This window comes from Procambarus clarkii, chromosome 83 (assembly GCF_040958095.1).
Source record: "Procambarus clarkii isolate CNS0578487 chromosome 83, FALCON_Pclarkii_2.0, whole genome shotgun sequence".
Classification (NCBI taxonomy): Eukaryota; Metazoa; Arthropoda; class Malacostraca; order Decapoda; family Cambaridae; genus Procambarus; species Procambarus clarkii.
Window position 1 is genome coordinate 23,780,682 of NC_091232.1, and position 23,483 is coordinate 23,804,164.

The 23,483-nt window shown below is 44.7% G+C and overlaps 1 protein-coding gene across 1 annotated transcript in view; it reads right to left on the reverse strand.

Annotated features, from left to right (window-relative positions):
• Positions 1 to 23,483, reverse strand: part of LOC123768783 (extended synaptotagmin-3) — a 252,127-nt gene that overhangs the window by 66,436 nt on the left and 162,208 nt on the right. Inside the window, exon 7 of the mRNA XM_069316476.1 lies at positions 16,917 to 16,981. Coding sequence (XP_069172577.1) covers positions 16,917 to 16,981 — 65 coding nt within the window. The remainder of the gene's footprint in view (positions 1 to 16,916; positions 16,982 to 23,483) is intronic.

The window sequence follows — 23,483 nt, forward strand, 5'->3', positions numbered from 1 at the left end:
ATACAGACTCAGTAAATACTGAGACGTGCACGGAAGGAGATGGCGAAGCATCTCATAATGAACGTCATCCGAGCCCGCCGCCGTAGATCTGCAGAGGGGCCAGGGCAGACGGAAGTTCAGAAAGAGAGAAAGGATCGTTATAGGGAAGGCGGAGATGAGTGCGGAAATCTAAAGGATAAGATTCAAGAACAGGCTTACGAAGAAGGAAGGATTGAAGAAGATGAGAACCAGAGCTAACAGAAGAAAAGTGGAAACTTAGTTTGGTCGTGACCTTCACTGGATCCGCCACAAGAGTACCACGGAGGTGGAGAACCGGCGAGACATCCGGAACGAACTTGCCCGCAATCTTGTGGATCTTCTTCCAGATCTGCGGCAGAGGAGTATCGGACGTAATGGTGGAAACATAAGATTTCCAACTCTAACGTTTAGCTGTACGGATGGTCCTACGGGATACCACACTTGCCTTCCGAAACAGAATGAAAGAATCAGCCGTCTGCCGGCGGCGGTGTTTCTTCCAGGCTGCACGCTTACAGCGGACAGCCCGAGCACAGTCCGCATACCACCAGGGAACGCACTTCCGTGTGCCCCAGGAGGAAGAGCGAGGGATAGAACTGAGGGCAGCGTTGAAGACAGTGTCATAAAAAAGGAGGAGGGCGCGAGGAAGAGGCAGAGAGGAGAGGTCAGAGAGAGTAGCACGGAGGGTGAATAGGCACCAGTCAGCCTTGGCAAACTGCCACCTAGGGAAGGAGAGGAGAGGGTAGAAAGAGAAAAAGGAAACGAGGATGGGGAAATGATCACTGTTATGGAGGTCATCAAGAACCCGCCACGTGAAATCTAAGTAAAGGGACGACGAGTAGAGAGAAAGATCAAGACAGGAAAGGGTGCGAGTTCGAGAGTCCACATGAGTGGGCTCACCAGAATTCAGAAGAGAGAAGAAGCGAGGACGAACGGTTCGAGAAGACAGCCTCGTGGGTTTGTCAAAACATCACCCCAGAGGGAATGTCGACAGTTGAAATCACGCAAAAGGAGCACCGGCTCTAGCAAGGAGTCCAGGAGGTGCTTAAGATCAGGAAGAGAAAGCAGGACATTTGGAGGGAGATAAATGGAACAGACTGTATACCATTTACCCACAAAAACACGGGCAGCAGAACAATGGATAGGTGATGGAAGAAGTAGGGGGACGAAGGGAATATCAGATCGAATTAAGAGAGCAGTAGAGTTACGGGCCCCAGCAAGAGCTGGGGGGGGGGAGAAAGAAAGGAATAACCACGAAAGTGACCAGGACGAGCACCAAGCATTGGTTCCTGGAGACAAACACAAAGCGGTGAAAACTGTGTAATTAGAAGTTGGAGTTCATGGAAGTTGGCATAAAATCCACGAATATTCCACTGAAGAATAGACATTACCAAAGAGAAAGGACAGTAACAGAGAACAAGAAATAAATAAAGGTATAGAAGAACATAGTTTATTAAAGAATCTCAGGATCAGGGTCAGCAAAGTCAGGGTTAGGGGGCGTGGGTAAACTTAGTAAGGATAGAGATTGATGAAGATTAAGCCACCCAAGAGGTGGCACGGGCATGAATAGCCCGTAAGTGGTGGCCCTTTCGAGCCATTACCAGTATCAAAAGATGATACTGGAGATCTGTGGAGGCGCAACTGCACCCTGCGTGACGGGAGATGTCTCCCGGACCAAGTGGTGACCAAATGGTGCTGAAGAGTCTGATTGATTGATTGATGAAGATTAAGCCACCCAAGAGGTGGCACGGGCATGAATAGCCCGTAAGTGGTGGCCCTTTCGAGCCATTACCAGTATCAAAAGATGATACTGGAGATCTGTGGAGGCGCAACTGCACCCTGCATGACGGGAGATGTCTCCCGGACCAAGTGGTGACCAAATGGTGAAGGATAGAGAGAAGTGAGCAAGAGGACAGACCAGAGGCGGACTGACGGGGTCTGGAGGGGGAGGAGGCAACTGAGAGGGGCAGGCAAGGACAGCTGAGGAGGGGGGGGGGCAGAAGGCAGGGAGTGCGCCTCAGCAAGGGCAGCAACCGAGAGGGAATCGGGGGCGAAAGAAACCTCCATATCTGGGACAGGAGGTTCGACCACTGAAATTGGAGGGGATGTAGTGACAGAGTCAGAGGGAGGGGGTGAGGAAGAGAGCGAAGCCTTCTTACCCGCTGGAGAGGAAGAAGGAGAGGAGCCAGGCTTACGTTTCTGACTCGAAGAGACAGACGTTCCTGTAACAACGTACCGGGCGACAGACTCAATGGTCTCAGCAGGAGAAGAGGAACGGGAGTGAATAACACGAAGATTGCTGGGAGGATGATGGATATCAGCCTGGACCGACAGGTGGCATGGAATGTCAAGAGACTAGGGGGAGGGTCGGGAAGAAAGAGTGGGGGGAGATAGGGAAGAAGACAAAGGAGATATGGTGGACTGGGTAGGAAGGGGGGAAACCTCAGATGGAGAACCAGGAGGGAGGCCATCTGGGACAGGAGGCAAAAGAATAGGGGAGAAGGTAGTGGGTGTGGTCGGGTTTAAGGCCTGAAAACGGTTGGGAGACTGAGGAAGACGGGAGGGACGAGGAGAGATAGAACACAACACGCGAGCGTAGGAGACGCCCGCGAAAGGGGTGAGACGAGGAACTTGGCGTCTCGCTTCAGGAAAAGACAGACGATCACGGTGCTTCAAGTTGAGGACGGCTTCTTCGAGTTTGTAGTGTACACACGAGCGTGAGAAGGTAGGGTGGGCCTCACCGCAATTGAGGCAGTTAGCCTGGGAAGAAGTGCACTCGGACTTAGAATGACTATCGTCTCCACACATGGGGCATAGATACACAGAGCTGGTGCATTTGAGGACACCATTCCCGAACTTCCAACACTTATTGCAAAGTCTAGGAGAGGGAATGTACAACGGAGCATCTGGCACCAGCAAGAATAATAGAGGGCGGAAAGGTCTTACTATCAAAGGTAATTTTTACAACTCGAAGGGGCTAATGGCGACGACCACGAGGGGGTCGAGTAAACGTGTCCAACTGGAGGACAGAATGACCTTGGGCATCGAGGATATGTTTAATATTTTCATGGCAATCTTTGAGGTCCCGAACACCAGTTTCAACATGGTGTGGGAGGAGTACAGTGCCAACACTGGCATTTAACCGAGCGTTTTTGGAGACCCGAACAGGGGTCTCTCCAATGCAGGACAAAGCGGCTAAGCGAGTAGCTGCATCCTTAGGAGCAGCGATGACATGCGTACCATAACTGGTGGAGTTAAAAGTAACAGAGGCATCTACTGAATCAACAAGGTGTTTATGGAGGGAGAAATCATCAGGAGCAGTAGAATCCAGATGGTGGAGATCAAAGTATTTAGCCCACGTAGCGGGACCAAACAAGGCGTTGTAAGTAGTATTACGGGAAGGGATCGTGCGAGTGCGGCCGTGGCGGGAACGGCGTTGAGAACCCCCAGAGAGGGGGGGTAAAAGGCGCAGTAGTCACAATGAGAGACGAAGCCGTGCCAGGGGACGAGGTGGTCACCACTTGGGGCTGGGGACTCGACCATACCACAGAGGAGGGAGGGGAGCTGAGGGGAGTAGTCAGGTCGTCGGGGGCCAATGCAGCAGGGGCTACAGGGCCTGATCTTCCAACACAGTCTGACTCGAGGGCTTGGTCGCCCAACCCACCAGCATGAGAAAGTACAAGGGAAACATTATCAGCAATGAAAACGAGGGAAAACTTTCATTCACGAATGTGCCCCCACACCCACCATGGAGCCACAATTAGAGGCAGGACACCCAACAAGAAGCTATCGCTGATCTTGCCGGGGACCCCCCAGGGGTGCGTCGTGAGTATACGCCCCACAAACACCACGTTAAGAACCGTGTGTCTGTCGAGAGCGGGTTCAGTGACGAAAGGAGGATTGACAATAAAAGGGTCCTCTCGCTCGAGACTTTGGGTACTACAGTTCTACGGGTGCAAGAGTATGCCTCCTCAAACACCCGGGCATCAAAACAAAAGAAGGTCGAAAGAATAATCAAAACAGGCAAAAGGTCGGCAGGAAATGACAATTTGATAGGAGAAGAGGGGGGAGAAAAATGTAACACAAGGAAAAGGAAAAGGGGTCTGGCAAAATTGGTAATGGCAGCAGCAGGAGCATAAGGCTGTAAAAGGATAGAGGACTGACCCATGGAGCATCCAACCCGTTCTCGAAAATTTAATAAGTCAATATTGACTTATTAAATATGTGCATAGGTGACATACTTAACATAATAGATACCCTTAAAAAGATTCATAGAAAACACCGACCTTACCTAACCTACTTAGTATGTTAAGATAAGCATCTTATTGCTTCGTAATTACAACTATTACCTAACCTATAATAGGTATAGATTAAGTAATAATTGTAATTACGAAGCAATAAGATGCTTATTTTAAGATACTAACAAGGTTAGGTAAGGTTGGTGTTTTCTATGAATTTTTTTAAGGGTATCTATTATGTTTAGTATATCACCTATGCACGTAGTTAATAAGTCAATATTGACTTTACGAATTTGCGAGAACGAGTTGGGAGCATCACACTCCGGCAGCTGCCCACCAAGCCCCCTCAGGGCGGCAACGAGCCAGACAGTGAAGGGGAGTCTCTTAAGAAACGCGGAGTTGAAACATTGAAAGGAATGGGGAAGCAAATGATAGGGGAAAGAGTGCAGAAAAATGAAACAAAAAAACAAAAATCTAAAAAAATTAGTAAACATTCAACGTTTTACTAAAGCTAAATATAATGTGTTGTCATAAAATTCTTCTCACTCGACTGTTGTTATCTAAAGCACGAACATGGCTGGATATAAGGCTCTTGGCCTTCAGGTCCCATTAGAACACTATACCACCGCTGTTAGTAAGGCTTTCCCTAAAGTATCCCCCCCCCCCCCCGATTGCTAAAATCAACAATTGCAAGCAGACAAACGGTGGATGTCCTGTGAATTCTGGGGTCAATAATAAGTTTACAGACACCTATCTGGAATTTATCACAAAGGTGTGAAAGGTCAGCTGGTGGATTTAACATCTCTTGCTTTGGATTTGTCTATCGGTCTAACTGAAGAAGAAGGAATAACGCTTTTAGGAGATACTAAAAACATTTCGTTAGTGAATGGATTGTCGGAAACACTATTCAAATCGGCTATTTGTGTATTTAAACAAAACAGTAGTTGAAACCAGCTCATAATTCTCATTTTGGTTGTACGTAAAGTTACTATCTACGATTTAAGGGTGTAAGGCTACGCGCCATGATAAGCTGTACCAGTTTTTTAATCGTGTTGATCCTGGCAAAATTGAACCTGGATATTTCACTAATGCTTCGTTTGGAGAGAAACAGCGGATGGCTGATATGAAAACAAGCGGTGTAAATCCTTGCTTTAAACTAATGTTGGATGTCACATCAGTTAGTGAATACATTTTGGATAATGTAGACATTAGGGTGCGCCTCGAACTTCAACCCGATAAATGGCTTGTACTCAGTGATAATGAACAAGCAAATCTTAAATATAATATCAAGTCTACATGTGTATGGAGTTGATAGGGTATTGCCTTGTCCTGAAGGATTAATAGACATAGTTGCTACGTCCTTTTTGCTATTAATAGACATAGTTAATAGTTGCTAAGGGCTATTTGGCCATTGTCACCCACAGGTGCATAACAAAAAAAGATTTTTATACTAAACCTGTTAATTTATGTTCTCTGATCATGGAAAAAAATCGTAAGTGGCATATTTTGCCTGTTATAGGGCGGGAAAGTCTGGCAAAAAAAATCAGTCGCTGACTCATCATGCGTGCCAGACGTTCTGCTCCGCCTCAGCTGTCAGGCAGGAGTGGCCACAAAGAGATAATTACCTAATTATTTCAATGTCGCTGATTTATTTATTTTTCGTTTTTTGCTGTAATAGTGTGTAATTTTTGCTGTAATATGTTTTTGTGTAATATGTGTAATATGTGTAATAAATATGTGTAATATGTGTAATATGTGTAATAAATATGTGTAATATGTGTTTTTTGCTGTAATATTCAATAGTGTGTAGTGTGATATATTTATATAATAATATGTGTGAATCATCGCTGAACTCAAAATTATGGTGAGCATATTGTTGATTCAATTATTATGTTCATCAAACAGTGAACAAATACTTTGTCGGTTATTACACTATATACACAGGTTATATATAAGTATCTGCATATTTTGTTCACCATAATGAACCACTAAGTTGCTATTATGAGTCAAAAAGCAACGAGGAGTGACCGCCACACACCAGCCAGCCACTCGCTGCCACTCCCTCCCTCAACTCACTGACTTGCCCACATTCTCCTCCCACAATACAGTTTTTGCTTTTATTCAATATATACAGACGTTATATATAAGTATCTACATGTTTTGTTCACCACAACTGTTCAACAAAGCTGATATAGTTAGTACAGGCACTAAGAGACGTCGCTACACAATCAGCTGGCGGCTGTTAGACAACCGCCCTCACACATTCAAGGTCAGACGCAATAAAATTTCTCCCCCAACAATACTGTTTGTGGTGTTATTACCCTATATACACACATTATATATAAGTATTTACAAGTTTTGTTCGCCATAACCGTTCAATTAGTCCGGTATAGTGCCCAAAGAGCATAGTGGCCACCCCTACCCAGCATGATAAATCATGCAGATGTCACCACCTCCCTCACCAAAATGGCTTCTTCCCCACACTCATTTTACTGTTATTATACTATATTTACACGTTATATAGAAGTATCTACTTCTGTGTTCACCATAATTAACCACTAAGTTGGCATACTGAGTGGCAGTGGCAGCCCGCCTCAGTCTGTCACTTGCTCCCTCCCTCACCTCACCTTACTCGCCACCATTCTCCTCCCACCATACTGTTTTTGCTTTTATTCACTATATATAGACGTTATATATAAGTATCTGCACGTTTTGTTCACCCATTGCGAACAACTAAGCTGCTATAATGAGTACAGACAGTAAAAGGTGGTCACACAGAGTCAGCAGACAACGCTACATCCCTCCCTACCAAGATTACTCCTCCCACTACGGCCCTAATTAACAAAACAATCCTGTTATTATCAGAATCCTGGTCATTTTGATCACAGTCAGGGGTCTTCTGTAATATTATCATCGCTAAATAATAGCATGAACATATATATTATGGCATTTTTCGGCGATGCTGTGGGTTACAAGCTGAACAGCAGTGCTGTGAGCTCATGCTGCATGCGCCAGCCTTGGTGGCTCACTCACTACTGAGGCCCTCACACCCGGGAATGTGGCCCACGATTTTTTTTTAAATGGCGTTTGTTTACAAAAGCCCTGATGAAGGTGAGGTGAACCCCGTGTATCCGCGGGTCGAATAAATAATGTGTAGTACTCCATCGTAGTACTAGGACAAGAAATTGAGTGGGTTACCTCTTTTCAATACCTAGGAGTCATAATAGACAATCAGTTGAAATTCACTCAAGAAATTGAATATCTTCGGCAACGCCGAAAGCCAGAAACTCAGTTTTGCGCTCTCTGACCAGTCTTAGAGAGGGTGCATCTCTACCAGTACTCAAAATGTACTACATTCAAGCAGTTAGGTCACTCATTGACTATGCTGCTCCTGCTCTTACATCCCTCAGTGATAACCAATGGGAGAAACTGGAAGTGTCTCAAAATGGTGCTCTGAGAACAATGCTGGGAGCACCTATATGGCCGCGTAGAGAGAACCTTAGAATGGAAACCAATTTACCAGCATTAGAAAACAGGATGAAACAAAGGATAACCACCATAATAGGAAAACTTACTGGAACAACCGCCAGGCTGTCAATCAGAGACAGCATACAGAGATCCTTTCAGAATTACCTACAGTACAGAACAGGCTCATGGATGGCATATAGAGATCCTTTCAGAATTACCTACAGTACAGAACAGGCTCATGGATGGATAATGTGGTCAAGATTTTAGAGAAAATGGACATGAAATGGACCATTAAAAACAAAGGGGAAGATAGACCATATCAACACTTTCGACAGCCTCCTCCATGGGAAGAACCGAATCTAAAGATAATCATTGAAAGATTACCAGTTAAAAAATCAGCATGTGACCCGTAGAGGCTCAAGGAAGTAATAGAACAACAAATGGAAACTATCTCTAGACCCACAACGCCTCACATCTTCACAGACGGATCAGTTGATCAAGAAAGAGGTTCTGCTGTGGCAGCAGTTTACACTACCAACCATGAAGCTTACTGGAGCATGAATAGTGGGTGCTCAACATTGCAAACAGAATTATATGCCCTGAAGGAGGCAATAAACTATACAATTGAGAATAATTTACATGATGTCATCATTCATACAGACTCTAAATCTTCGCTCCAGGCATTGTTATCCAGTCAGCACAGAGATAATATACAACTCCTCACAGAAATTCAACATATAGGAAAAGATGCCCATAATCGAGGGCTGTCAATTACCCTAAATTGGACACCAAGTCATATTGGCATAGAGGGTAATGAAAAGGCAGACTCACTAGGAAAAACTGCCACTGCTCTACCTGTTGTACAGGTTCAAATACCTCCAAGTTTCTCACAGATTAAGGAGCAAATCAAGAAGAAAATATTTTTAACTATCAAAAGTCGCCACAGAGCCAAAGTAGCGGAAGGAAGATCCACTGCGATATGGTACGAACAAGACACTGGTTACTCCTCCTTCAAGCCTGGCAAAAGGATATCCAGAGACATTGCAGTAGCCATACACAGACTCAGACTTGGTTACAAGTGCTGCTGGGAGGTAATGAACCCAATAGTTAAAGAGTGTCACATCTGTGAAACTGAAGCAGAGGCGCCACTATTACACTACTTACTAGAATGTGAAGCTACTGAAGCCCTGCGCATCAAACTCAACATTAATCCAACGACAGCAGCTGCATTAGATGCACATTCCACCGCGACTACAATGATTAGAAAAGCTGTTGAGGAATGGGACTCATTAGTGAGCATTCTGCATCTACATCCGCCACCAAGATAATGTTAATAAAACAAGATTAAAACCAGTGCACTAAAACAGAAGCGATAAATAAGCAGGGAAAAAGGAGGAATCCCCCACCTCTATTTTAAACTTAGACCCAAATATCACAGGAAAAAAGTTATCATGTATAACCAAACTCAATTACGGGCTCACCATAGCCCGTGCTACATGGACTCTTCGTCCTGAGTAGCTAAATCTCTAACAACAACAACATTCCTCATCTTCACTCGGACTACGGGAAGACATCTCCCGCCAACACATCACAAGAAGCAGTGTGATCACAATGCGACCAAAACGTCTTAAGGTCAGAGCGACTCCACTTGACGGTCATGCTATCGGGAGAAGTAATACTTTAAAGGTCCTGAAGGACGTTACTGGCCTCGAACCCGCTGACATTAATCAGGAAGGTGAAGATATTGTCCTCTTCTTTTCATGTGAAGAAGAGCTAGAAAAACTCCTCACTAACGATGCCATTCTTCGCAAAGAGCACCACCTACATCCTCACTTCCCACGTCAGTTCCTGGCCGGAAGAACTGTTTTTACCAGCAGGACCAGCCAGTGGATCGCTGAGCGACCTCAACATCATATCATAAACAATATCGAGGACGAAAATCCAAACCTGTCGGTATTCAACCTAGAGTTCTGCAACACCGACGAAACATCAATGAAGATTACGTTCACCACCATAGCTGCGGCCACCCAGGCTGCCACACAAGGATTCTACTGCTTCGGCCTAAAAATACCACCCCACCAAATAAAAAAGGAACGATACCATGAGATCCAACAGTGCTTTAAGTGCTACGAGCTCTCCCACCCGACCAACAAGTGTCAGGACCCTGTCCAGAGGTGCAGCCTGTGCGCACTGGACCATCACTACTCCATATGCAAGGCAACAGTCCATCACTGCTTGCTCTGTGAGGGCAATCACCCCGCAATTTCCTACCGCTGCCCCCGCAGACAGGAAAGCATCAAGGCCCAGGTTGAAGCCAAGAGAAACAACCCTTCTACCTCCTCGACCAGAGCCCCAAGCGTTCAACCCACCAGCTTAGCTCTTACTAATCAACCAGAAGACTTTCCAGTCTTACCAACATGTGGCTCCTCTCAGCAGGCGACACAGCCTTCTCATTGTGGACCCAAGGTCCCACATGCTCCTTCACAGCCCCCTGCATCACGTGCAGGCATTATCCCTGGTCTTATTAGACTTGCGGAAAGGCTAGCAGGACCAGACAACCATCGCTTTGTCAGTGAACTAAACGCATTATACATAGGCAATGGCCTGGCCCCCATCATAGCCACTAGCGTAAATCTCACTGCCTCCTCCACAACTCCGGAGACTACCACCAGGACGACCAGGTAGTCAACTTTAGCACCGACTCCAGAACCGCCCATGACCCGGGAGACACAAACAGAGGTAATTCCCTCTCCAGCTCCCAACACTCCTACCATCACTATCTCAGCAGCCGCGCTAGCAGACGTGCTGTCTACAAACGATAACAGCACCACCAGCGCTCCTGAAATAGCTACAACCACCAATCAACGACACCTAAGCCTACCCAAGGCTGCGAGGTGAAAGACAAAAACGCCCACTACGGAGGTTATGGACTCCTCAGACGAGGAAATCATAATAGGAGCTTCACCGCCGCATCATATATACGACACCTACACGGTTCAAGACTTCCTCATGGAGGCCACGTCACCAAACTCCAAAGACAGCACTGCTCAGCCAAAGTCGCATGCAAAGAAAAAACAGAAAACCTAGAGGTCCACACTAATCCCACCAGCTCCATAACTGGTATAGCCAGCCCCCCAGGCTGAAAACCATCATGAAGATCCCCATCCATCGCCAGATCTTTAGTATCAGCCACTGATACAGATAATGGGTCCAAAGAGCCTCCACTTACGGGCTCACCATAGCCTGTGCTACTGGAACTTATTGTTCTGAGTAGCGAATCTTAAACAACAACAACATTCCTCATCACCAAACTGTCACAGAAAAGCCATTACTTCACTATCTTCTGGAATGTGAAGCATCCAACGATCTTAGAAGTGCTTTAAGAGTCCCTGAATCTTGCAGTGGCCACCTTGAAGCATTCAACACAGCCACTCTCCTGGTCAAAAAAGGTGTCCAGCAGCTGGACACCCTCATAAAGATTGTCAAGCAGTATCCTCCCCCGCGATAACAGCTTAACGATTAAATGCAAGGTAATAAAGGTAATGTGTGTTCTTTCAGTTTATCTCAAAGGTAATGTAGAGCGTGCTCTCTCAGTTTATCTCAAAGGTAATGTAGAGCGTGCTCTCTCAGTTTATCTCAAAGGTAATGTAGAGTGTGTTCTCTCAGTTTATCTCAAAGGTAATGTAGAGCGTGCTCTCTCAGTTTATCTCAAAGGTAATGTAGAGCGTGCTCTCTCAGTTTATCTCAAAGGTAATGTAGAGTGTGTTCTCTCAGTTTATCTCAAAGGTAATGTAGAGCGTGCTCTCTCAGTTTATCTCAAAGGTAATGTAGAGCGTGCTCTCTCAGTTTATCTCAAAGGTAATGTAGAGCGTGCTCTCTCAGTTTATCTCAAAGGTAATGTAGAGTGTGTTCTCTCAGTTTATCTCAAAGGTAATGTAGAGCGTGCTCTCTCAGTTTATCTCAAAGGTAATGTGGAGTGTGTCCTCTCAGTTTATCTCAAAGGTAATGTGGAGTGTGTTCTCTCAGTTTCCTACATTGACACAATGTTATATGTGCACAGGATTCACGAAGTTCGTAGTGTAAAGCACGTGGACTAAAGCTATGGATATATATCACGCTGGGAGTTCTATTATTGGAATGAGTACTAGCCCATCATCTCTTAACAGAAGCTACTTTGGTGAGCTTTTCCCTCGGGCATCAGAATCCAGCAGTCAGGTCACCCGCTTGAGACGACCGGAGTAACCATAACGTGACTTACCCAAATGACATTTTATGGCCTGAAAAAAGGTTAGCGTATCCATACCTTCGTAACAAAGATTCTCTGATTGGTTAAAGCGTCTATGCTTGACCGGCACTGAAGTACACAAATTCGTTCCTATTACACAGAAATGTGAAGATGTGCGGATAAATAGCTGAAGAGTATTAGCTTGACTACACTGTTCTAAGTCCTTACATATGTCATATTAACACCAAATTCATATAAGTAACGAGCAAACGGCCAGGAATCCCAGTGTAATTATTTTCGTCTAATGAAGTGACCATGGCGGTAAATTAGATATCCCATACGGCACAACCAGAGGCAACAGTATGAGCTGAGTGCTTTTTCATCATGGATATTTTGTCCCCCAAACGCCCCTTGCCATTTCAGGGGGCTATAGGGTTTTAAATAGCTTCAGAGCACCGATCCCCCCCAGACACTGGGCATGGTGAGAAGGCACCCCCTAAGCACACATATTTCCCTGTCAACACAAACTAAAATACATATAAATGGCAGATGTCAATCTCAACCTACACGATTCGTAGTGTAATAATAACAGTTTGATGATAATAATAACACGTAAAATGGAAAATTATTTAGTATTTTGTTTTCTTATATAAGACAACACACAAAGGGAGAGGTGCACAGTATGCCATTAAAAAAGAATTAAAGCTGAGGGCAAAACAACAAGCTGCCTAACCGGCAGTATTGGTGACTTGACAGCAGCATACATGAAAAACAATTCAAAGCGAAAGCTCCTAGCAAGGCCCCAGAGCGGGAGGGTTGTCATGTATGCCCCCTTGATGTGGATTTGACCATATTCTGTAGATGGAATATGTCCAGGTTAGGGCTTTCATAGAGCAAGTCTCAAAGTCGCTCTTGGTGTGTTCCATATCCTGAAGTCCGTGTGCACTCTCCTTGTATCATGCTCCTCTCAAATTAAGGATTATCGATGAGGCGGATGCTGTGTGCTTCCCGGTATATTCCCTGACCTTTTGAAGGATCTCTGGGTGCCGTATTTGTCGCACTTGCTCTGATGTGGACGGGAGAGAGGGAAGTTATCAGCAGAGACTTGGGTGTCCAATATGAAGGCCTCGTCACCTTTGCAAGCGATGATGCTGGGCTTGCAGAAGGCCCTTCCATCCGGTATATGAACCTCACGTTCCACCTCGAAACCTCTCTGCCGCAGGCGACCAGCTATGAACCGAGTGATATTGGCATGACGTTTCACCTGAGCTCCGTGCGTCTTATAGCATGCCTGGGATATATGGCCCAGGGTTCCTGGTCTCGGGCAAGCCTTGCAGAGACCAGAAGCCTCGGGTCTACCCCTAGCTGTTCTAGACGGAGTGGCTACAGCGTTTACCCTAATCTGGAAGGCATAAGCAAAATCTCATCCGCTTAGCTGACGGGTACCGGATGAGACCCACTTATGGCAGGAAGGAACCTCACAAGTAGACGCAAGGCCGACACCATCAACCATCCTATACAGTTTTGCTTTCCAACTTCTAGAGCGCTCAGCCGTTCTGTTAAAGGGGGTTCCGGCGGCCGTGGTCAGGTCTACCCATCGACGCATTCGTGCTTGAAATGCGGGTAGAAGAGCCATAGCCACTATCACCGGATCCTCCGACTCTACCAACGTCCCGAGCCGCTTGTTCTTTTGTAGGCGGAATGATGTAGTAAAGTCGGGAATTCCTAGTCCACCGTTCTTTACGTCGGTATGAAAGAAGGCATTAGGGGTATCGTGAGGCAGTCACAACCAGCCATGAATGGCGTGCCGCAACTGCCTGTCAAGCCTCGCTAAATCCGCCATAAACACGCGTCCGAAAACAAGCTTCAGGATTAGGTCTTGTTTAAGTAGGTATAACCTCTGTTGTGGTTTGAGGGGGGCGTTAGTGATGTTAGTCAGACCGTCCTCAAACAGGGAACCATAGGATATGCGTCTGCCTCCGGCCCCGATAAGTATTCCTAAGTACTTGTACTCATCCGCCACACTCATAATACCAATTTTATCGTCCCCGATGTAGTATGTCCAACTGGTGGGGATATGCCAAGTCTTACAATGAGCATGCCAGATCAGCCCAGTGATGCTAGAGCAAGCAATAGCCTGGTTGACCAAGTGGTCACTGGGATATGCTTGGTTATAAGTTTAGAATTTATATAAAATTGGCAATGTGTTGTAGGTACTTCTGAGAATTGACTTCGCTCTCATATGAGGCTTGTGTAAAACTATGATGTTAATTTCCAGTATCATGGGGCAAAAAAAAAAAACTTTTTTCCTCTCAGAAAACATGGTTTGAATTAGGTTATTTCTCCTATAGGTAATAGTAAGTTATATAAGAACTCAATTTGCTTTCCTTAAACATTTCCCTGTAAGTCTTTGGCTTAATATCGATTGCTAGCAGAGCCCAGCCCACCCCCGTGACAACAGGTCCCTGCCCTTGATGACTGTCAGTTGACAGGTCACTACCCTTGATGACTGTCAGTTGACAGGTCACTACCCTTGATGACTGTCAGTTGACAGGTCACTACCCTTGATGACTGTCAGTTGACAGATCACTTCCCTTGATGACTGTCAGTTGATAGGTCCCTACCCTTGTTGACTGTCAGTTGACAGGTCGCTACCCTTGATGACTGTCAGTTGACAGGTCGCTACCCTTGTTGACTGTCAGTTGACAGGTCGCTACCCTTGTTGACTGTCAGTTGACAGGTCACTACCCTTGTTGACTGTCAGTTGACAGGTCGCTACCCTTGATGACTGTCAGTTGACAGGTCGCTACCCTTGTTGACTGTCAGTTGACAGGTCGCTACCCTTGTTGACTGTCAGTTGACAGGTCGCTACCCTTGTTGACTGTCAGTTGACAGGTCGCTACCCTTGTTGACTGTCAGTTGACAGGTCGCTACCCTTGTTGACTGTCAGTTGACAGGTCACTACCCTTGATGACTGTCAGTTGACAGGTCGCTACCCTTGTTGACTGTCAGTTGACAGGTCGCTACCCTTGTTGACTGTCAGTTGACAGGTCGCTACCCTTGTTGACTGTCAGTTGACAGGTCACTACCCTTGTTGACTGTCAGTTGACAGGTCGCTACCCTTGATGACTGTCAGTTGACAGGTCGCTACCCTTGTTGACTGTCAGTTGACAGGTCGCTACCCTTGTTGACTGTCAGTTGACAGGTCGCTACCCTTGTTGACTGTCAGTTGACAGGTCGCTACCCTTGTTGACTGTCAGTTGACAGGTCGCTACCCTTGATGACTGTCAGTTGACAGGTCGCTACCCTTGATGACTGTCAGTTGACAGGTCGCTACCCTTGATGACTGTCAGTTGACAGGTCGCTACCCTTGTTGACTGTCAGTTGACAGGTCGCTACCCTTGTTGACTGTCAGTTGACAGGTCGCTACCCTTGATGACTGTCAGTTGACAGGTCGCTACCCTTGTTGACTGTCAGTTGACAGGTCGCTACCCTTGTTGACTGTCAGTTGACAGGTCGCTACCCTTGTTGACTGTCAGTTGACAGGTCGCTACCCTTGATGACTGTCAGTTGACAGGTCGCTACCCTTGTTGACTGTCAGTTGACAGGTCGCTACCCTTGTTGACTGTCAGTTGACAGGTCGCTACCCTTGATGACTGTGCATGTCATTACTGTTCCTGAGTATCAAGAAGGAACTCGCATAAGACCTTAGTGACCGGTAGTGACAGGTAAGCCGTCTTGACTGGTTGGCAGAAATGTTAAGACAGTATTTTAGGCGATTATAATATCACAATTATGTCGCAATAGTTTAGGCCACACTGAAGCTTAAATCACCACTTGAACGTTCCTGTTGTCTCACATTTACCTTTTCACGTCATAATCACAGTTTCAGAAACTCTAACAAGATATTCTACTAAACTCCTTCTCTCAGTACCTTCAACATCATGCATAATATTTTTTTTTATTTGTTCCTCATATATTCTGAACTCTGATAAATTTATCTTTTTCCCATATTCTAAAGTTCGAAAAATCAGTTTGCTTTCAATATTTCCAAAAACTGGTGTGGATGAGCTATTCTTCACTTCCATTGGTCAAGGATTCAGTTTATAACTTTTGTCAGTCATGTGCTCCTACTCTCTACTGCATATGGCATTTTTTTCTAACTTTGGAATATTTTGGCTGCAATTTAATTTCGCTATAACTTTTCTGTGATGGTATTTTCCCATCACTTTCTTCCGTTCTCACATAAATCATTACTAGCATTTAATATTTTTAAGTCATAGATCCAGTCCCTCATTTTCTAAGAAAAGACCCATCCTCATATGATAACCTTTCTATATTAATTGTTTTTCTCGTAATCCCCATTATTTAATTCCCGTTTTTATTCCTGCTTTCCCAAAATTATACCATAATTAAAATTTCATTTAAAATCACATTGGCTGCATCTTTATTCCCTGTGATCCTTATAAATATACTTTACTTTATTTTCAATGCATTAATTTAAATCTAACCTTAAGTTTATATTAACAAAATATTTCATAAAATTATATTACACGGAGAAACTTACTACAATGTCGTAGTTTTTTAACGAAGGAGAATGAAAGACCAAATATGTGTAATTGTATTAAAAGACAATTTTTTTGGATGTAACACGCATCCTTTCTAATGTGTGTAAGGCTCTGAATAAGAGCCAAGGAGTTTCCGTTTATAAATCTGGAAGAGTACCTCACTTGGCTTCCATCATTAGATGTTGTGATAATGTTCCCAGGGACTCTCCAAATGATGTCGAAGCTTCAGAAGAATGCTCAGAACAATTTTAAACTCTAATGCTAAACTGAACAATCCTGATCTCCAATGATTAACAAAACAATATTAAACTCTAATGTTAAACTTAACAATACTAATCTCTAATGATAAACAAAACAATATTAAACCCCTAATGATAAACTGAACAATATGAAATATCTTACCTGGTATTTCTAGCTGTAATTTCAATTCCTCTTCCTCGTTCTCTCATGTGTGGATAACAAAGAACCTGAAACAATTTGTCACATATTACTGTCAAAAGTATGTCATCAGCATCTCCAGCTACAGCAGGGAAGATTACTGCATTTAATTTATATGTTAACATAGTACAATCAAATGCACTATGAATTATTCATACCGCCAAAATTATGTATCTATGCTTACTGTTACAGTATCACTATTACCATAAATGTGTGCTTCAAATATCAATATATATGTATATGTATATAGTGCACGTCTCAAAGCTGTGCAGGCTCCCTACACACTTGACTTCTTAAAGGCAGTCCCATGTCTGCGACCGGCACATAGCTTGATCCGCAGCAGCCTCCATATTGCAGTTGCTCTCCGCCATGCTACCCCTATCCACACTGTTCATAAGTGTATTTGCTTCGAGGGAGATGCAGACGATTATGGATTGCATTGCCTGCACTGAGGAAAATCAGTCGGTTGGCGCTCTAGACACGACGAAGTCAATGACATAATTAGGAGGAGCCTTGCCTTTGCCCAGTTGTTACGAACCCGATTCCATCGTCGGAGCATGGAGCAGCGACGTCAATGCCATCTGCAAGTCCGCTCCCGAAGCCCCCACAACATGGACGATGCCATCTAGGGGTGGCAGGATTATACCAGCAAGAAGAGCTAGATTCCTGTCCTAGTCAGCTCGAGAGGTAGCTGGTGCTGACCTCTGGTGAGGTGGCGCCTAGAAAATCAGCGCCATCTATTATAGGAGGAGTTGTATGTTTATGTCAGAGTACGTAAGTGATGTTTCCTAGTGTCCCATGTACTGACCAGTGTACTGATGACGTGTCTGTATCCACAGAGTCGACGTAGGGCTGCTGTGGTACGAGGACTGTCAGTCTACCCAGGGCAGCCAATGTCTCTCTACTCTATTCTGCTTTACAGAAACAGTGAGCCGACGCCGGAGAAGAACTGTGAAGTGTTCTACTGTCTGCCTGTGAAGTGGCAGTGACGGAATTCGTCGTACCCGGGACTCGCTAATGGAAGAGACGACTGACAGTTAAGGTGCTACAGAGGAGTGTAACCAGCGAGTTGCAAGAAGCTCCTGCCAGGGGGGGTTCGCTACCCTTGTATTTGTTCGTGAAGAGGCCCAGCAGCGCGAGGCTGATGTTCTCTGCCAGCACCACGCTGGAGAGTGATTGTGGGCGTTCACAAGGAGCACCTAGTGAGACTGTGTATAGGCTGGCCCGTGGCCAGGGTAGACTCGTTGGTGTTTCCCAGTACTGGTTGAGGACGGTACCGTGTTGAGGAAACACGGTAGCTGACATGACTGCATCGATTGAGCATCGAGGAGTGTTTAGTGTCCTATGAGAGAGACACTTGTGTACATATTAAGTGTAGTAATACTTCCTTTAGGATTATATATAAGGTGATGGGAAAGTGTTTATATATGAATATATTAATAATTGATGAAGTGTCGTATTCAATGCACCTCCCCATTTGTATTTTACTTGCATTACCGAGCTCACTCCTTGAAAGCCACTACTAACTGGGGGCCGGATACCAGAACTATAGTTCCACCAGCAAAGAACCCGGTTGCAACCCATTGTGGCCGTAACACCAGTGTCCAGCGGTGAGGGAGCCCCACAACCTATTGAACCCTAACTCTGCTAGCTTTGCTGGCCGACCAGACGGAATCACATTGCACCCTTTGAAGGATGGCAGACAGATGGCGTGGAATTATACTTGAGTATCCCCACCCCCCCCCCCTCCTGGCAACAACATACATCAACCTCTCTGCCAGCCAAGCAGAAGCCTCAGAGAATGACACAAGTCTACGAAGTACAGGGAATTAGATCAATGGTTCAATTTCGTTACAATAGGAGCAGAGACCCTAGTCCATTGAGCGAGATTTTGCAAGAAGATTTTTTAAGGTTCTTGGTTCCAGGCTCATTGACTTTACATGATACCCTAGAGTGGCAAGTTTTCTCCTCCAGCGCCTCAGTGTCGCGATCCAGAGGGGAAATGCCCGCCGCATCCTCGGTTCCTGCCTCGCGTCTGAAGAGTTCCAAGAAATCTACACCCTCTAGGAAACAAACTTCCCCTTATTTCCTTTTAATGTTCATTTTCTGTAAATAAACTATGTAAATGTATAACCCTGCATAATATACAAATATATATATATATATATATATATATATATATATATATATATATATATATATATATATGCGAACAAGCCTGAATGGTCCCCAGGACATATGCAACTGAAAACTCACACCCCAGAAGTGACTCGAACCCATACTCCCAAAAGCAACGCAACTGGTATGTACAAGACGCCTTAATCCACTTGACCATCACGACCGGACATAATGAGGTGATAGCCGATAGCGTCTTGTACATACCAGTTGCGTTGCTTCTGGGAGTATGGGTTCGAGTCACTTCTGGGGTGTGAGTTTTCAGTTGCATATGTCCTGGGGACCATTCAGGCTTGTTCGCATTTGTGTTCCTCACGTGTGCCCCAAAGAATGAGGTGATTTGGTAAAATGCTATGCCCAAGATAACTATCCGAGTGCCGGCGGTGGGGTGGTTCATATAGCCTCGGCTATCACCTCATTATGTCCGGTCGTGATGGTCAAGTGGATTAAGGCGTCTTGTACATACCAGTTGCGTTGCTTTTGGGAGTATGGGTTCGAGTCACTTCTGGGGTGTGAGTTTTCAGTTATATATATATATATATATAATATATATATATATAATGTCGTACCTAGTAGCCAGAACGCACTTCTCAGCCTACTATGAAAGGCCCGATTTGCCTAATAAGCCAAGTTTTCATGAATTAATTGTTTTCCGACTACCTAACCTAACCTAACTTTTTCGGCTACCAAACCTAACCAAACCTATAAAGATAGGTTAGGTTAGGTTAGGTAGGGTTGGTTAGGTTCGGTCATACATCTACGTTAATTTTAACTCCAATAAAAAAAACTTGACCTCATACATAATGAAATGGGTAGCTTTATCGTTTTATAAAAAAATTTGAGAAAATATATTAATTCAGGAAAACTTGGCTTATTAGGCAAATCGGGCCTTGCATAGTAGGCCGAGAGGTGCGTTCTGGCTACTAGGTATGACATATATATATATATATATATATATATATATATATATATATATATATATATATATATATATATATATATATGTTGTTAAATATGACTGAAAAAGTAAGATTAATAATTCTAACACGAATTTTCTCAATATTTTTTATGTTTCATTTTACTGTCGATGGTAACTGAAAAATCAATTCTCCAAAATTCTTTTTTATTTTTAGTCTGACGCGACGCTTGAATACGTTTCATAATAACTTATTACATTTTCAAAAACTTTAGTTTACACCCACAACTGTAACCTTAAAACACTAAACAGAGTTCTACTTATGCTAACACTTAACAGCTTATCCGTCTTATATACTCGCACTTGGGTGAGGTGATATGTTGCAACAGTTTTGGATGAGGTGAACAAAGTTTTGACAAACACAAGACAGAACGCAGAACAATGGGTATTAATTGGATATATGAGAACATAAGAATGGAAGTAACTGCAAGGGGCCTATTGGTCCATATTTCTTGATGCTTCTATATTGGTGCGGAGTCTTGAAGTGGGCAGAATATAGTTGTGCATTAATTGGCTGTTGGTTGCTGGTGTTGACTTCTTGATGTGTAGTGCCTCGCAGATGTCAAGCCGCCTGCTATCGCAGTATCTATCGATGATTTCATTTCATTCGGTGGGCATACAGCGATAGCAGGCGGCTTGACATCTGCGAGGCACTTCACATCAAAAAGATGTTCCCATCACTGAAATATAGGAAAAACACACAGAAATCATAATGGCGTGATGTATCAAATGAACTTATTCATAATATCTTTATTGACAAAATTAATTACAATTTTGCCTAATCTGAGGATTTTGATAAAGTCTTATTAAAGTGAGGATAATGCTGCTATTCACTGTCATCCAGGACAGAGGGTCATACATAAGACAATAGGTCTAAACTGTAGGCTGAAGCACATATATATCATGGTTTCAATCAATATTTTAATGTATGGATATGTGAAAACAACTTTCTATTGTGCACTGCCACACACGGGCAGGGATGGGATGAACAAATCCACAAGGACCATGATGCAAACCGTCCTCTTAAAAATAACGTCACTTTTCGCTCGTATGCGCGCTATGGCCAAATTTGGACGTAATTTGAAATGAAATCGACTCACAAAAGTGACGTACTGCTCCGTCTTCTGTTTGAGTCGTCCGGCTTACTCGGCAAGCTTAGAAGAGGATTCTTTCCATTAACGTTTTTCATAACGTTTTGAAACTTTATGAGAATTTCCTGCCCATTTAACCTATCAGAGGACCCTTAACTTACTATTGTTGAAAAAAAAATCCCAAATATATTTTATTTTTTTTTCATTTTCAAATTACCTCCATATTCGGCCGTACGGGCAAACGGCCAAAAACGACGTTCTTTTTAAGAGGACAGGTTGCGTCACGGATTCGAACCCGCGCCCAAGAGCATCCCAGATGCTGGGACCAGTCGATTAGTCGATTAAGGCAGCGTCGATTAAGGGATGCTCTTTGGCGCAGGTTCGAATCCTTTTCATGGCCCTTGTGGATTTGATCATAAGAAAAACAGTTAAAAAAAACGAAATAAAAAAAATATGCCTACGAAATGAATGATATGGTAAACAAAATAGCTCAATTCCAATGAAATATCACACAATCTTTATAAATAAAAATGTAAATATTCGCTTGTTCAAAATCACAAATCTCCAAAAGATCTTCACCGTTTGCTTTAAAATTTTCACACAACGTTCCATTCGCTGCGAGCGAGTTTTTATATACATACTATATAGAAATTGCTGCTATTGCTGATACCAATCCAGCTAGGATTTGGAATCCCCCAAGGCTGTGAAGCGGCTGCCCATGCAGCACGAGCATACATCACCAACATTTCTCATGAAAAGGCCCTGCTCAAACTGGACTTTACGAATGCCTTCAAAATGGTCAGAAGAGATGCAGTACTTTGTGCCGTACATCGCCATTTCCGGCCCCTCTACCCGTTCATACTATCGTGCTACAGTGGTGAGTCAAAACTGCTCTTTGGTGAACATGAAATCAGATCATGTGAAGGTGTTCAGCAAGGTGATCCTCTTGCTCCCCTTCTTTTCTGCTTGGTCTTAAAATAAATCACCGAAAGCTTGTCCAGCGAGTTCAACATCTGGTTTTTGGATGATGGCACTATAGCTGGCACCGTAGACCATCTCTTGGCAGATATCAGGAAAATAAGGGAGCAAGAAGTAAGCCTGGGTCTTGTCCTGAACCCTTCCAAGTGTGAAGTAGTCTCTTCCAACCCAGACATCGTAGCTAGAATAAGGTCTGCCTTGCCTGAGCCCATGTCATTAGGGCCGAGAACAGCATCCTCCTTGGAGCCCCAATCGGGTCTAACGCCATTGAGGAGATCCTTGACAAGAAAATCGCAGACCTTAGGAGGATGGACGACAGAATAGGTGACATCGATGCCCACGATGCTTTTTATCTCCTCACTAAATGCCTATCCCTTCCGAGGCTAACCTACTTTCTGAGGTGCGCCCCATCTTACGACAGCCGAAAGCTTGAAGAGTATGACCTCTTACTGAAGACCATGCTGGAAAAAGTTGTTAACCTCTCCCTCAACGAATGCCAGTGGAAACGAGCCACTCTTCCTGTCAGGCTCGGTGGCTTGGGTGTCCGCACGGCTACCCAAATTGCTGTCCCAGCCTTCCTGTCTTCCTCCTCAGCATCAGATGACCTGGTTAAGGAAATTCTACCTGACCCTGAGTGATGTAGCGGGGATACAGGACCCCCACTACACGGAATGCGACACGAAATGGGGTGCCATGGCAGACCCAGCACTCAGACCAGCCATGCCGAAAGCCAAGAAACAATCCAGTTGGGACAGTCCCATTGTAGACAAAGAAGCCACAGCTTTGCTGGAGGCAGCAACAACCCCCAGTGATCGTGCACGCCTCACAGCTGTGCAGGCTCCCCATGCAGGGGACTTCCTTTTGGCAGTCCCTATGTCTGTGACAGGCACACGTCTTGATCCGCAGGAGTTCCGTATTGCAGTCGCTCTCCGTCTTGCTGCCCCTATCCACACTGTTCATAGGTGTATTTGCGGCGAGGCAGATGCTGACGAATATGGATTGCATGGCCTGCACTGTGGAAAATCTGGTGGTTGGCACACTAGACACGACGAAGTCAATGACATCATTAAAAGAAGCCTTGCCTCTGCTCAGTGTCCAGCGGAGAGAGAGGCCCGCAACCTACTGAACCGTGACTCTGTTAGCTTTGCCGGCCGACCAGACGGAATCACACTGTGACCGTGGAAGGGTGGCAGACAGTTGGCATGGGACTATACTTGTGTATCCACCCTGGCAACCACATACATCAACCTCTCTGCCGGCACAGCAGGAGCCGCGGCGACACACAGAAAAAGAGACAAGTCAGCCAAGTAC